Source organism: Triticum aestivum, chromosome 5A (genome assembly GCF_018294505.1).
Source record: "Triticum aestivum cultivar Chinese Spring chromosome 5A, IWGSC CS RefSeq v2.1, whole genome shotgun sequence".
Lineage (NCBI taxonomy): Eukaryota > Viridiplantae > Streptophyta > Magnoliopsida > Poales > Poaceae > Triticum > Triticum aestivum.
In genome coordinates, this window is record NC_057806.1 from 622,260,037 (window position 1) to 622,277,047 (window position 17,011).

Sequence of the window (17,011 nt, forward strand, 5' to 3'; positions counted from 1 at the left end):
GGGTGGTACTTGATGGCTTATAAACAACACTGAGCCCTAGTCAACGTCGACTATATATCTTATTCCATATCATTGCACAACTTGCGAGTTTGTACAAGTTTAGTTAGTCATGAAGAAGATTGATTGATAGTGCCATACATTGATTGTCATGAATTCGTTTGTAAAAATGTTAACTACTCCATGCAGTTCCCTAGGCTCTAGCCGCCTTCGTTACATATCGTTGACAGACGTGACTAAGAATATTGTAGAAGACACATCACACACAATCATAAAAGAAGACAAATAATCAAAAGGAAGAAGACAAGGAAATTGGTTATGAGATTGTGACAACGTGTCGGCAAGTCTATCTGTGATGGCTCGCTCTAGAAATTGGTTATATCACACTGTCGTATGGATATAACGCGGGTGCCGATGATTGAACACCCGATCAGCCCCTTTAGGCATCTCTAATGGAACTCCTAAATTTTCACTCCCTAAATGGGTACTATTTGAGGAGTTAAAAAACATGGAGCTAATAAAAAAAACCTCTATATTTTAACTTCGTAAAATATGTCTTTGCCAATTCTTTCATTTTTTGGTTATATACTCCATTTCAACTGGATACCTGCACTGCACATGTATTAATTAGAAACTTGATAATTTCAATGCATGCAATTCAACAACATTTCAAATTTAATTTTTCGAATCCATACACACCCAAGGGTCCAAATGAGGTGATAATCCAAAGAGAAAAGTATATTTTTCGTCCCTCAATTCTTGACGGAGTCTAGATTTGGTCCCTCAACTCCAAAACTGGACAACTTGCACCCTTAACTTCTAAAACCGGACAAGATTCATCCCTGGTAACGGTTTTGACCGGTTTTGGTGCTGTCCCACCCCGGTTTTGACCGTTCCGACTCAAATTTGGATACCTTTTCCAAGTCCACGTGATGTTTTCAAATTCGGTTATTTTTTCAAATACGTGAACCTTTTTAAATTTTTTGTACTTTTTTAAATCTGCGTACTTTTTACAAGTTCATGTACTTTTTCAAATATGCGTATTTTTTAAAAGTTCATTTAGTTTTTTAAGTTCATTTAATTTTTTAAAATTGATGTACACTTTCAAATTTGAGTACATTTTATTGAAAGAGTTCATGAATTTGAAAATTTTATGCGAACTTGAAAAAAGTACGCGGATATGGACTTCTTTTATGCAAAAATATGTGGATTTCAGAAATTGTTTCATCTTGAAACAAGTATGTGAATTTCAAACAAAGTTCATGGATTATAAATGGAACACGGATTTGAAAAAAAATGCGGACTTTGAAAAGCATGTGGATTTGAAATAAGTATGCGAATTTCAAAAAAAGTTCATGGCTTTGAAAAATAATTGGATTTGATAAAATTACACAAACTTGGGAAAAATACGGGGATTTGGAAAAGGTACGTAAATGTTAAAAAATCACGGATTTGAAAAAAGTATGTGAACTTTAGAATAGTTTGCTGATTTGAAAAAAGTATGTTTATTTTTGAAAAAAATATGTGACCTTGAAAAAACTATGCGGAGTTGAAAAGTGTATGTGGATTTCAAATAGTTCACGGATATAAAAAAATTACAGGAATATGAGTGAGCACGGGTCAAAACCGGGGTGAGTCAACACCAAAACCGGTCAAAACCGAGTCCGGGGACGAACCTTGTCCGGTTTCGGTAGTTAGAGGTGCAAGTTGTCCGGTTTTGAAGTTGAGGAACCAAATCTAGACTTCACCGAGAGTTGAGGGACAAAAGGTATACTTTTCTCTAATCCAAAATAAACTTGATAAAACCACAAGAATCAAGTGTTCAGTAAGATCATTCTGGAGTTTGTGATGAGCTTCTCGTTTCTCGATCATTCGATGGGCTGGACTATAAGAAAAACGGTCTGTTGCAACAAACTACTGATAACTGCTTTCAATCTGCTGATCTGCTCCATCTGATAATCAGTCGGGTTTACTTCTTCCTCCATCACGACGGCTACACGGGTGTTCGTCGCCGGCCAACTCAGAAGGGGAGGGAGGGCCTGATACCGCCGCTGCTTGCGAGATCTCGTCAGAGGGCGCCGAACGATGGCCGCCGCGCGACGTGTAGCCGCGCCGGCAGGAGCAGCTTCGGGCCGACGGTCGCCACCGCCCTGGGAGTCACCTCCGCGGCGGCAGTTGGGTCGGGTGGACCCGGCCGCCGCGTCTGTGAAGGAGCAGAAGGCTAGCTCGCCTCCTTCTCTTCTTCCACGTTCCTCTGAAAGCAAGAATCATCAACAGCTTCTTCTCATCAGATTCGTTGAATCACATATGGTGCTTAATTGATCTTAGATCCGTACTCCTTGTCTATCTGCTAACAGCGCCTGCGCCTGGCACTGCTCTGTAGTCGACGGCCCGTGGTTTGTTGTGGACAACGAGAACGATTCCTCTCCTCTCTCCTCTGTTCTTCTTCTTCTCCTCTGTTCATTGTTCTCCTGGCCTACTTGCTCTCAACAGAGTATTTCTGATTTTTCATTTGTTTCTTGACCTTTTATCTCGTAATTAGCACCTACAACATTTTTTTTTCCTAAAAGTCGGGTCAACAGAAATAAAATGGTTCGATACGTAGTGTATCAGTATGTACATTTATCTTCGAGTAACATAGAAATGACCATGTCTGATGCTGGTTAACACATGTCTACAATTATTGTAGGTGCTTCGCCTCTTGCTGTCCTTGGATATCTTCTGGCAACACATCTTTCTCTTTATTCTACGTACAATTCTCATTCTGCCTGCATGTGCCACAACTGTTTTTAAATTTAGTTCAAATGTTCAGCCATACATGCATGCTCAGCCTTGCTTTGAATTTCGTCATTAAATTTGATGAATGAAGAATATGTTAGGGTGTGTCCATCTCTCATCTAGATGTCTCATCTAACTCCTAAACCGTTGGAATTTATGCGGAGCTTCGTAGGGACTTTTTCTTTTTCATTAATCAAGTAGTGTAGGAGTTAGATGAGGCTTTGTTAATTCTCATCTAGATGAGAATTAGCAAGTCCTTATTTTGAATTTGTTAATATATTTTTCTACTCTGCAAGCCTTGCTCTAGTGATTCGCACAATTAATAATGGAGTACAGACTTCATATGGATTGCGCATTTGGTACAATCATTATGCCTTCTGAACTCATCTTTCCATGTTTTCTTCTCTCTGCATATGATGTTTCTCTTGACCACTTGCATCGTATCATTGTGAATAGGAATATGTTATTATATCCCTCGTGCTAAAATTGACAAAACTGCTACAATATTGTTCAGAAGTGACATTGACAAGAGGCTCTGTATCATCACAAAGGGAGGCTACCATCATTGGGTACAAGAACTAGAATAGTAGACGACCACCATCAAGCAGTGTTTTACATACTTTTCATCCTCAGTGGCATAATGAAGGTTCATCAGCAGGAGCATCAGGCCACCCTTCCCACCAAGGTCTATGACTTTTCCATCTCCCAAGTTAGTTAGTACAGTACGATCTAATTTAGCAAAGGGAGGCACCATTAGTTCGTCAGGAACTTCTAAAAGCTCAAGACTACTGGCCCTATAACTATCTCAAAATTCTTGGATTACGGGCGTTTGAAGCTTGAACCCGGTTACTCGTGCAGTTATGTACAGGTACTGTAGTACGAGTACCAGGTTTATATTACTTGTCCATGCACTGCAAGTATATCATCTTTTCTGAAATCTGAACTGCAATTACATTTCGTGGTCAGTTTTAAACTGTCCCGACACGGCTAAACACTAATAACGGCAGGACGTGCTTACCTGGCTACTGCCTCCAGTGGACACATCCATCTTTCTTTTTTTGATGAATATGTAAAGGCATCAACCAAATCCCATCACCATGGATAAACTGATCTACTAATGGATTCTAACCTTACTGTTCATTGAATCAAATGTGGACATGTGGTCCTATCAGGAAAGGAAGAAATTTCAATATGACAACACTTGTGAAAGGAAGAGTAGACCATTTTCATATATTTTGGCAGACAATACAGTGGTACAGGCTATGGGTACACATGAAGTCTAAACTAGATAGCTCATAAATTTTATCGTGTATTTTGTGGAAAAATATTGGATGACTAATGTTTATGTGTTGTGTATGTTGTTATATTGATCTGACCCTGGTAGGGGTATATATAGAGTACATGAGGGGTAGAGACTTGGAGTGCAAGACAAGTTACATGTGGTTTAAACCAATCCTATCTCTAACTCCTAATCTCTAACTTAAACATAATTATACTTCTAACATTCCCCCTCAGTCGTAGCGGGAGTGAAGCGGACGATGACGACTGAATTTGAACTCTTGTGCTTTCGTCGTCTTCTCTGCCGCATCATCATCAACTGCGTCTCTGATGGGTCGGCACCTAGGGCGGTGACTGCGTCCCCTTCTGGTGCCTTCCTGCCTTCTCCTCTATTCCCTCCCGCAGTCACAGCGGGAGTGTCGTGGACGCAAGTGACGAGGCGGACGCTGTTGACTGGAGTTGTTGCCGATGAGTTGTTGTAGACGTAGCCTTTAATGTCGAGGTAGCCGATCATGGTGATGTAGCCGTGGTCGAGGTAGTCGTGGTCGATGGTGTGGTCGTCGTGGATGATGAAGCCGCACAAAGCCGGGGGCGCAAAAAAAAAGCGCTATGACGGAGCTGCAGACGTGGACGATGCACCTTGCTGATGTCAGAGGGTGCCGTCGGCGATGAGTCTACCGATTTTGCCAAGACCGGAGGAAGCCCATCGAGCACACATCGGTTTTGCCAGAACCGTGTGGCCGTGTAGGGTCGTCACTGTAGTGACGCCGTGTCGATGCAGTCGTGTAGTTATGGATGACGCGGTCGATGCCGTCGTCGTGACGCGGTCATTGCCGTCGTCGAGGTCGCGTCTTGCAGACAAGTCTGTCAGAGGACGCTAGGTGCCCATCTTGTGGACGAGGCGGCGGCGGTGTGTTGATGAAGATGTTGGTGAAGACGACGTTGAAGAAGACCTCGGCGATGAAGTGTCGACGATGATGTTGCAGCGGCATGTCAACGATGATGCGTCGCTGGAAGGCGTCCCTCCGCGGCGACAAAGTGTCGATGCCCTGCCGTGCCGGAGAAGTCGATGAAGATTGCATCCCGTTCCACACTGGCCTGGCGTGTGGACAGTGCATGTTGAGATCGCTTCTCGTAGGTGTGCTTGATGAAGTATGTTGGCTGGTAGCCAGGCTAGTCGTACAGGTCGATGAAGTGGCTTAGGGTCAATGCAGAGGTGTAGATCGGTGGTGTGGATGTCGTACAGGTTGACGTAGATGGCAGTTGGCGATGGAGGCCCATCTGACCGTGGGTACCGCTCTTGTGTCGCCCGTCGATGCACGGAGTCCATGTCTGCATGTATCTCCTCGTAGGAGATTGTCGTGTGTCCATGTGCATGATTCCTGGATGGAAACGTTAGCATGCATGGGCATACCTACGCATGGCTGGAAGGAGACTCTGTTGGCTGCACAGGGACGCTTGGTGGAGCTTGATGTCGAGGGGCTGGCAGATGTTGTGGGGTTGATGCAGATCCGATCGCATCCCTGTTGGAGAAGCCGCCGGTTGCTCTTCTGGAACGCGCTCGTGCGCTGTGCGCGACGTACGCGGACAGCTGGTTGGCGCTGCAGTATGGAATCCCCTGGCGAGGCTGCGACTCCGACGATGAACGTCGTGTGCAGCGGCTGGAAATCGATCTGTACGTGGATGCAATCTGGTTGCAGGGGGCTCGCCGCGTACTGGCCGTGGAGTTCCCTCCCGTGATCCAGTCTTGGTGTGCGGCCGTGCAAGAGCCCGTGCACCATCGCCTGTTCGAGCGAGGGATCCAGGAAGCACGCCGGGTGGCGTGATTTGGCCACCGTCTGGGATAAAGATTTCTGCACCGATCTGCCAGGATTTTTCTCACCGGAATTTGGGTCTTCAGATATTTATTTGGTGGCTAAAGAAAACCTAATCTAATAGAATTTCGAAAATTGAATTGACCTAATCTATGGAATTGATCTAAACTATGAGCCGATCTTGATTGATCGGGTGCCGCGCCCCCGGGAAGAGGAGATTAATCTCCCGGGGGCGGCATGCCGCGGAAGTCGTGGAAGGACCAAGGATCGAGCGACGTTGGTCTAATGGCTCTGATACCATGTGGAAAAATATTGGATGACTAATGTTTATGTGTTGTGTATGTTGTTATATTGATCTGACCCTGGTAGGGGTATATATAGAGTACATGAGGGGTAGAGACTTGGAGTGCAAGACAAGTTACATGTGGTTTAAACCAATCCTATCTCTAACTCCTAATCTCTAACTTAAACATAATTATACTTCTAACAATTTGACTGGTTTTGCTAAACCATGGCAACAACTTTTTGTTGGTTCCTTATTGATTAATAGCCTTCCTTTGGCTAATCACCGATGGCTTCTCAACAGCATTACATACTCCTAGTCAAATCCTCTGAGGCTATCAGGCTATTACGATGATCAAGATATATTCGTGGATATTTGTGATGGAAAGAATATATTCTATGCAGCGGACTTGTGACACTGTCTTCAGTCCAATGCAGAAAAATCAGCATGTGAAGGTCTGAAGAAGAAATAGAGCATTGAATAAGCAATTGTGTCAGTGTCACCTGAACTAAATTCAGGTCAATGCTGTCCACTGGAACCACGCCCACAGCTTAGCATCCCCATTGATGACGTTGAAGTTTGAACATCCTTCACGCTTTCTGAACTGGTTCAAGGCCATGATAGAATAACGGAATTGCTAATTTTTCATACGGATGAAAACATTTGGCTTTCATGCGTTTTTTGAGCCGCGTGATCTCCGTCACGAGATTCGTGTTTCTTTCCGTCCTTTGTTGACGCTGACTTTTCTTATCGGGTCCGCTTCGTTCGGCTCCGCTCGCTATCCCGCGCCAGTGTTTTTTCTTTTCTCCCCGTGTAGCTTCTTCTGTCTCTTTCCTCGCCGCTCGACCCCCTTGTCATTTCGAACATGTAATCCGGAACAGAGGCGAGTGAGAGAGATCGCCATGGCGATTTGGAGCTGCCCCTCGCCTGATTGGTTTTGTTAAAAGCCTAATCTGTCGATTTTGTTCGTCTGATTTGGTATGTTCCATCCCTTTGTTTGTTCCTCAGATCTGCTTGTTAGTGCTTAGGGTTTTCTCGGTCAGATCCGTTGCTTGTGTTAATCTCCCACATCCTCTGCTGTAGATGTGTGAGGTTGCGTCGTTTCTGGGATTGAAACTCGTCTGCCATGCGAATTTGATTAGGCTTTTTGTTTACTTGTTAGTTTGATTGATCTGTATGTGTGTCACGCCTTCACCTGCGTCGGCTATGATTAATCTGTATGTGTGTCACGCCTTCACCTGCGTCGGCGCCGGTGGACAACGAGTCGCCTGAACTTGATGATCCAGACGATGGCGCAGAACACAACAGTCAGACATGGTTGCAGAGGGTGAAGCCTCGAGTAGGTGTGGTGGGCTGACTGGTGTGCCCACGTGACAGGGTGTGTGTGCTCTGTATATTAGCTGGACATGCGTGAGTTAAGTCTGAACCGTCTCTCCTGTTCTCTGAACCTCTCCCAACTCTCCTCTCCATATCCTATCCTCCCCAAATCCCTCTTGTATTTTGTGAGATCTATCATGAGATGGGGCATGACATTGTGGTTACTTGTTTGAATTCGGCTGGTTGTTTGGTTGATCTGTATGCGATATTGTGCAATCTGAACATAGTGGATCGTGTTCAGTCCCCTGCTCTCAAGTGTTGTTAGTTAGTGTATCTATGTGTTAATTTTCCCCTGGGCCGTTTTTTGTTGTCACTGTGTGGATGTATGGTTGGTCCCCTGGTTGCCTTGGGATTGTCTCTGTAATTCTCATCGGATTTACAGTGTAATTCCTATTGGATTTGCAGTGTAATTCCTGTTTGGTTTTGCAGTGTAATTCCTAGTGGACTTACACTGTACCTCTCGCTGGGTTTACAATGTATTTCATCGGATTTATACTGTATTTGTCATTGGATTTACAGTTGGTTTAGAATGTAATTCATTTTGGCTTTCGGTGTAATTCCTACTGGGTTTAGAGTGTAATTCCTAGTGGATTTGCATTTTGTAATTCCCATTTTTAGCGTGTAAGTGTTGATGCTAGTTTGCCGTTGAATTTCGCGTCCTTCGAGTCCATAGCTTGATGTAGGTTGGTCCTGCTGTAGCTCTTGATTTTCTAAGGTTTGGATTTTAGATTTTAGGAACTAGAGTTTTCGGTTTACTGTCATGATTATCATTATTTTTCTCCACAGTTTTAGTGGATTTACACTGTAAATCTTTATTGGCTTTGCACTGTACTTCTTCGTGCATTTGCACTGTAAATGTTTGTGCTTTTGCAATGTTAATCTTAGTATTTTGCAGTGTAATTATGACTTGTTTTGCGCTGTAATTATAACTGCATTTTTGTTTGCTAGACACAATAATTGTTTTGTCCCAATTTCCGTAAGTTGGGCAGTTCAGAAGTAATTTACAGTGCTAACAATTTATAATTTACAGTGGATCTTCAGTTTCACTTCACCATTACAGTGCTTTGAATTCTAGTTCTTAGTTCTTAGTTTATAGTTCCTAGTGGGTTTTACATTGTACTCCCTCCGTCCGAAAATACTTGTCAAGGAAATCTTGACAAGTATTTTCGGACGGAGGGAGTAATTCTTAGTGGATTTCTACTTAAATTTTATCGGTATTACACTGTAATTCTTTGCAATCTTACAATAATCTTAGTGTATATGTTTGTTGGTTTATAATGTAATCTTAGTGGATTTATGTAATCTTTCTGTTTTTTCGCTGTAAACATTAGTGGATTTACACTGTATTCTTGTGTATGGCTTTGCAAATCAAACCCAAGAGGCTTTCTTTTAGTGAATTACTTGAAATAATTCTGTATTTCGTAGTGGTTTGTCACTGTAATTTGTATCTCTTATCAGTGTAATTATATCGGCATTCGTAGTGGTTTTCTGTCTGGCTCGAAGAAATTTGAGTGCAGGTGCATACATACGAACCAAATGCTAAAGAAGGGAGCATCAAGGGGCATGCATTGTACCTGAATGACGATGAAGCAGATTTTGTTAACGTATGGCTTTTTAATAGCAGAAAACATTCCTGAAAATAAATAACATTATCAAATATGCTTTCTCTAACTAGTTTCTTGACAAATTACAGAGCAGCGCATACTCTTTTACCAAGCTACTACATGCGCAAATGATGTAGAAGATATAAATGCATTGCATAAATCTCATATGCATCAGCTAATGAAGAAAGCATGTTCTATTATGCATTAGCTCATGAACTAGCATTGTTCTATTATGTGCAGCAACAGCATGTGGAGCCTACGCCTGATATGCCAAACTACATGGAATGGCAGAGCACTGTTCAGGTCATGTCTGGTGTGTTAGGAAGTAGTTTCAGTGCAATTATTTTTTAGTGCAGTGAATTTTATGGATTACAGTGGAATTAATAGCTAATGGAATTTCGAAGTTTGATTTAAACTGTAATTCCTACTAATTTTGAGTGTAATTATCAGTTGATTTTCCTCTGTAATGCTTATTTTTGGAATTTGAGTTTTCTTTTAGTGGAATTACAGTGTAATTGTTAGTGGAATTGAAGGTGCATAAGTTACACTGTAATTCTGAATTTTTTTCACTGTAATCCGTGATGATTTACAGTGTAATTATTGATTTTGCTCTGTATTACCCAGTGGAATTACACTGTACTTTAATTGGTTTTACACAGTAAATCTTAGTGGATCTACACAGTAAATCTTTGGATTTTTACTGTACTTATAGTTTAGTTTTACACAGTAAATCTTAGTGGATTTTGACTGTACTTTTAGTTTCTTTTTACATAGTAAATCTTAGTGGATTTTGACTGTACTTTTAGTTTCTTTTTACATAGTAAATCTTAGTGGATTACACAGTAAATCTAAGTGGATTTACACTGTATTTTCTTAGTGAAATTGAAGTCCTTTATTTAGTGGATTTTTTACTGTTCTTTAAGTGGTATTTTCAGTGTAGTCTCCACTGTAAATCATAGTGGCATTGCAGTGGATTTTACACTGTATTTCCAAGTGGTATTTTTACTGGACTTACAGTGCATTTTTAGTGTTTTGTCACTGTAATTGTTTAGTGTAAAATTAGTCTTTTGTAAGTGGGCACTGTAGATATCTGTGTGTGTTTGAAAAGTTCCGGGTGTGGACCCGTCAAAAGTTTGTGGCCTGGACCTGTTTAAAAGTGAATTTGTGGGACAGATAACACTGGACAGAGGACACAGGAAACAGGACACTTGTCATTCTTTTGTTGGCTGAAAAATATGACTGAAGGCGAATTGGTCTTCATACGGATGTAAAATAGACAGTCCCTAGAATAAACACACGGAACCTTCCGCATGCCCAGCTACAATTGTGCTCTCTGTGGTAGAACATGACAAGGAGACCCTGCATCATCTTTTTGGGGACTGCCCATTTGCCTTGCAATGCTGGACTTCTTTTTTGATGAAATCATGTTAGCTTCTGATATGCTCCAGAAAAAAGATATCACTGGGCGTTCTGATCATGGGGTGCTTGAATATTTAGCTCCAGAGAAATGATTTTTTTTTCAAGAATATACCCGCAAACGTTCAAGGATGGAGCACCAATCTCAGGGGAAACCTCAAACTTATTGAATAAGAGCAAAACATCACAACGCGCTCAACTCACTGCTTGGATTGACTCTAGCCTTTCGTTCCTTTTTATTTATGTAATATACTTTCACTGTTCTGTTAGATATTTAATTAATCAATAAGACGAAAATGAGATAGAACAGTAAGCATGTCCTAACTGATGGAGATGATGGTATGTTTGATGGAACTGTTCAATCAAAGGGGAAAACTTGAACTATGATTCGACACTATTACTAACAGTATCAAGGTCATCATCTTGCTCGATCGTTGAACAACTTGAAATAAGCACATCATTTATGAATTCTTTGTTAACGATGTCTGTCCCTGTCAACTGAGCAACTCCCTGACTTGAAAATTGCAGGACAGAAATTTATATGGATAAAGGGTGTCAATGCACACGAAGTTAACCGCAAGTCAATCCACCGTATCTGTTCTTTTTGAAAATTAAGTTCCTGGGAAAGCACCTTTGTTCATCTTGACACTGATTACTAATATTGTTTACTAATAAGATCATTGTCTCGACGGGCCGTTGAACAACTTCAAATAAAACAATCGTTTATGGGCTCCTTGTTCCTTGTTAAACCCCGCAACCCCGGGACTCGCAAGTTGCACAACAAGGTTTTAACTTTGAGGCTCAAAGTGACAGCCAAGACTGGGCATCAGTTGATTGTATTCGTCTCGCAAAAAAAAAGTAAAAGAAGTTGAGTGTATTCCTCACCAATGGACCTCTTCTCTTAATCCCAGTATAATCACAAACATACATGATACAGGTCAATGGCATTCTTTGGATCTTTTCAGAACTAAACAATTATGACTTCGAATGCTTGCTTAATTCTGTGGATCCCAGTACATGATATATGTCATTTGAAGGTTTCGATGGAGTGCACATTTGGGGCTCTCGGACTTATTTCTTAACTGATCTTTGACATGGCGTACCGATATTTGCTTGCTCGAAAAGAAGATAAAACCCTGATAAATACTTTCACACTGCTTTTACTTTACAACCATCTTCACATCTTGCTTTTGCTCTCATCCTCTCGGCGAATTCCCTGGCAATGGCCGAGATGAGCGGGGCGAAGGCGGCGAGCCTCGCCTTGCACATCGTGGCGCTGGCGCTGTCGGTGGGCGCCGCCGTCGTGATGGGCAGCGTCGTCTCCTACAACAGCGCTCTGGTGTAAGTTTTGGCAAAAAATATCGTACGTGCACCTACCCTGTCGCTTAGAACCGGTGACTTACCCTTGCGAGTCGTGCGCTCGCAGCTACTTCGTGGTGGGCAGCGTCGTCTCGGCCGTCTGCTCGGCGCTGGCGCTCTACCTGTTCGTCGTGCACGGGGGCGGCGGCTCGATCGTCGTGTCTCTCCTCGACGCCGCCGCGCAGGCCCTCCTGTTTTCGGCGTCCGGCGCGGCGCTCGCCGCGCGCGGCTGCTTCGCCGGCGGGGCGGACGCGTTCCGCGGGAGGGTGGGCATCGCGGCGGCCGTTGGCACGTGCGCGGCCGCTGCCGTCTTGGTCGCGGCGCTGGCAGGGAACGCGCCACGCTAGGGCTCGCCCGCGGCGGTGGCTCTGCCTGCAAACACGGATGCTCCAGCCCCGGCTGCTAGCAATTGACAGCGTCAAGATTCAGCGGGGGAAAACAGAGGAACTGCTTGTGGTTTGTACAACTGTAGAAATGATGATGCATTTTTTCTCTCTTATTCAATGATTCTTTTTAGTGTTTATTCAATGATTGATGGTCCCCGAAAAAAAAATGATTGATGGATGGATACTCGTTGTCTAGTAGTTGCTGTTGCGGTTGTATTGCCATCACAAACCCTATCTTTCAAACAACTAATACATGCAAAAACATGCACGTCGATTATTTTGGATGTTAGTCCATGTTAGGCCGGCGGGGTTGTTAAAAACACCGGAAAAATTGCTCATACTTAAGATTTTCACATCCGTATTAAGTTGGCGCGCGGGTTTTGGATGTATAGTCCCACCTCGCCGCGTGAGGAGTGAATCGACCAGCTTAAATAGCCAGGTCGTCCAAAAGCAATAAACTTCAGTCATCATTGCACCATTTGTTAAGGAGATAGACTGTCATTATTGATATTCTCTACTTATCACATAGAAGATTCATAGTCACAATCTATATCCTTCACAAACGGAATATTGATGTTTGCATAGCTCTTTTTGAATTACAATGTGTCGAACCCAGCAATGTGTAGTCCAGCGCAAGGGTGGCGTCGGAGCTGTAGACGTCTGGCATAGAGAAGCAAGTGAAAAGGGGTAGGTCGGAGGGGGGATTTGGACTTTTTGTAGGGGTAGGTCGGAGGGGGGATTTGGACTTTTTGTAGGGGTCAGACTGTCAATTCGACGTGGTGGACGTGCCCGGACATCTCCATATCTGCCCTATGCATATTTAAGAAAATTGTACACAAAAAATATAACATGTGTACGAAAAATTGTACACAAAAAATATAACATGTGTACGAAAAATGCTGATCATGTATTTAAATTTTTTAATCCAGCATTTCAAAAATGTTAAATCAGTGTATAATTTTTTTCTCATGTATAAAAAATATATAATGTATATGAAAAAATGTTGATCATGTATTTAAAATTTTAAAATGTGTATTAAAAATGTCGTAATGTACAAAAAATGTGCAAAATTTATTGAATAAAAGTATACATCAAAAACATATATTTTAAAAATGTTATTTTTTTGGAAATGGAGGCGTACCCCCGGCCTCTGCATCATGATGATGCATGCATCCATCTTATTAAAAAGCCACAAAAGTGTCACAAAGTCGTCCCGAAATTACAGCTCGCAAAAGGAGTAAAATAAAGAAAAAAATATAGTCTCAAAATTACAATCGGTAAGACGAAATAAAGGATAAGCTCTCTAGACTTCTATCCTATTATGCGATCGTCATCCGAACCGGTTGAATATAACCCGTGCTACCATCTCCTAGTGGGTGCACCCAGTAACCAAAGGCTACCTGGAGTCCATAGGAGTGAGTAATGACCACGTACGGATCCATGCGATAGCTCTGAAGATAACCTGTAATGAATTCAAATTATGTTGTCTGTTAAAGATCAAATCATTTCGACAGTTCCATATAGCCCACAAAAGCGCACATATTTCAATCCGAATACGAGCTGCAGTAATATGTTCAACTCCAATTAACCACGTTCCGAACAACGATTCAATATCAACCGGAGGATTAATGTTGAAGGCAATATGAATGGTTCTCCAAAGCAATTTGGCGAGTGAGCAATCAAGAAATAAGTGTTGTATTGTTTCGTCATGATCACAAAAACAACAACGTGAACTCCCTACCCACCTCCTTTTGATTAAATTATCCTTGGTAAGGATGAATTGTTTATGGACAGACCACATAAAGATTTTAATACGCAAGGGGACCTTAGTCTTCCAAATATACAACGATCTTGAGATTGGGCCAGAATTAATCAAGTCCATATAGAAAGATTTCACCGTAAAAACCCCGTTTTTAGCTAGTGTCCAATGGATCGAGTCCGGCTGGTCGGAAAGTTGAACATCTATCAATCTCCGAACCAAATGCAACCAGGCAGACCATCACTCACCAACTAGCGCACGTCTGAACTGAATATTTAAAGGAATCGTTTGTAACACTGTGCCTACGTAATCCCCCTTACGTTGTGCAATGTTATAAAGGATAGAATATTGCATGGCCAGAGGTGTCCCTCCTAACCACGTGTCTTCCAAAATCTTGTTGACATCCCATTGCCAACAAGAATTCGATCCTACGGAAAAACAAATCCTTCGTTCGCATCAGCCCTTTCCAGAATGGCAAGTCAGTTGGTCTCATGGTAACCTGGGCACAGGATGTCCCATCGCGCCAGTCGGTACTTTCTTTTGGCCTCATCTGACTGCTAAAAGAAACGAGACCTGAAGAAATCAAGTCGCTTTCAGACACCTTTCGGAATTTCGAAGAAAGATAATAGGAATATCGGCATACTGGTCAGTACCGGATTAATTAGCACCAGCCGACCTGCATAAGACATAAGCTTGCCCTTCTAGCAACTCAGTTTTTTCTCAATTCGATCTTTGATACACTTCCATTCTTTATTAGACAACTTACGGTGATGAATTGGTATGCCCAAATAACTAAATGGTAAAGACCCTAATTCACACCCGAAAAGTTGTCTATAAGTGTCTTGCTCGTCTTTGGCCCTCCCAAAGCAAAACAACTCACTCTTGTGAAAGTTAATCTTTAAGCCAGACAATTGTTCGAAGAGGCATAATATCAATTTCATGTTACGCGCTTTGGCAATGTCATGTTCCATAAAAAAGACCATGTCATCAGCATATTGCAAGATGGAAACACCTCCATCGACCAAACGAGGAACTAAGCCCTCCACTTGACCATGCTGCTTGGCTCTGCCGATGAGAATGGCCAACATATCAGCCACTACATTAAACAAGAGAGGATACAAATCACCTTGTCTCAAACCCTTATGTGTCTGAAAGTAATGGCCGATATCATCGTTGACCTTAATTCCGACACTACCATTCTGGACTTGAGAACCCACTTGGTTCCGCCAAGCCTCACTAAATCCTTTCATGCGCATTGCCTGCTGAAGGAAAGGCCATTTAACTTTATCATATGCCTTCTCAAAATCCACTTTGAAGATAACCCCATCTAGCTTCTTCGAATGGATTTCGTGAAGCGTTTCATGCAAAACGACTACCCCTTCAAGTATGTGTCGACCTGGCATGAACGCTGTTTGACTCGGTTGTACCACTGAATGAGCAATCTGTGTCAATCTGTTGGTACCAACCTTTGTGAAAATTTTGAAACTCACATTAAGAAGACATATTGGCCTAAATTGTTCAATCCGAACTGCTTCTTCTTTCTTGGGTGACAACGTAATCAAACCAAAGTTTAGGTGAAATAGCTCGAGATGACCACTAAAAAAGTCATGAAACATAGGCATAAGATCATCCTTAATAATATGCCAACATTTCTTATAGAATTCAGCTGGAAACCCATCTGGTCCCGGTGCTTTATTCGGTTTCATTTGTGAGATGGCACTAAAAATCTCCTTCTCAGTAAAAGGTGCAGATAAAATACCATTCTCCTCTTCCTGGAGTTGTGGTATATCTCCAAACACAGATTCATCAAGGGCCACCGTGCTTGCTTCCGGATGCCCAAAAATTTGTTTATAGTAATTAGTAATATAAGCCTTCAAATTCTCATGCCCCACAATGGTCTCCTCGTCCTGTTCAAGCTGTATAATTTTCTTCTTCCTATGTTTACCATTCACAATCAAATGGAAGAATTTTGTATTGTCATCCCCTTGGACGACCTTAAGCACTTTAGCACGCAGTGCCCACTTGAGCTCCTCTTCTCTAAGAAGAGCCCGTAAGCCTTGCTCAGCTTCGGACTTGGAGTTTTGATCACTAATAGTAAGGAGATTAGTCTCGGCTTTTAAGTCTAGCACCTCAATTAAATGAGTGAGTCGTTCTTTCTCTTGTTTGTAAATCCCACTCTCATTTCTAGCCCAACCCCTCAAAAACTGTCTCAGATGTCTGATCTTATTCTTCCATCATTCAATACTAGTGCGTCCAGTCACAGGTTTTGCCCATTCGCGAGCAATGATCTCCAAAAAGTTTTCTTTCTCAAACCAACTTAGTTCGAAAGAAAAGGCATTTTTATTTGCAACGTGTGTAGCCTCTCCCAAGTCTACAAGAAGGGGTGTGTGGTCTGAGACCGCTCTCTGCATCGCATGAACCGACACCAAAGGGTACTTTTGTTCCCATTCTACACTGGTGAGTACCCTATCCAACTTCTCATAAGTGGGAGTGGGCAGAGAATTGGCCCAAGTAAATTGTCTACCAGTGAGTTCAATTTCTCGCAAAATGAGACTCTCGATAATCATGTTGAACATCATAGACCAACGCCCATCAAAATTATCATTGTTTCTTTCATTTCTTCTCCGGATTATATTAAAATCCCCACCGACTAAAATCGGTAGAGTTTCATTTCCACATATCCGTACTAGGTCGGCTAGAAAATCTGGTTTAAGTTCAGGTTGTGCCACTCCATATACAGCCACAAGAGACCATCGGAAACCATCCAATTTTGATCTCACCCGAAACTTGACCGTAAAATCTCCCCGAACCACATTCAACACCTCAAGTGTTTCACATCTGACCCCTAGCAAAATCCCACCGGATCTTCCTCTAGGAGGTAAGATGTGCCAATCAAAATCAATTCCACCAGAAAGGGTTCCAAGGAATTGTGAGGTAAAATTATCTCGTCTTGTTTCCAT

At 42.3% G+C, this 17,011-nt stretch overlaps 1 protein-coding gene and 1 long non-coding RNA gene across 2 annotated transcripts; both read left to right on the forward strand.

Annotated features, from left to right (window-relative positions):
• Positions 1-6,897: 6,897 nt before the first annotated feature.
• On the forward strand, positions 6,898-9,750 carry LOC123105400 (uncharacterized). The gene is made up of 2 exons (XR_006450820.1): positions 6,898-9,131; positions 9,221-9,750. It is a non-coding gene; the product is annotated as an uncharacterized lncRNA (long non-coding RNA).
• Positions 9,751-11,671: 1,921 nt separating this feature from the next.
• LOC123108030 (CASP-like protein 1U1) lies at positions 11,672-12,400 on the forward strand. The gene is made up of 2 exons (XM_044529897.1): positions 11,672-11,888; positions 11,974-12,400. The coding sequence occupies exons 1-2, from the start codon at positions 11,770-11,772 to the stop codon at positions 12,251-12,253; spliced, it is 399 nt and encodes a 132-aa protein (XP_044385832.1). The 5' UTR covers positions 11,672-11,769; the 3' UTR covers positions 12,254-12,400.
• The last annotated feature ends 4,611 nt before the right edge of the window (positions 12,401-17,011 follow it).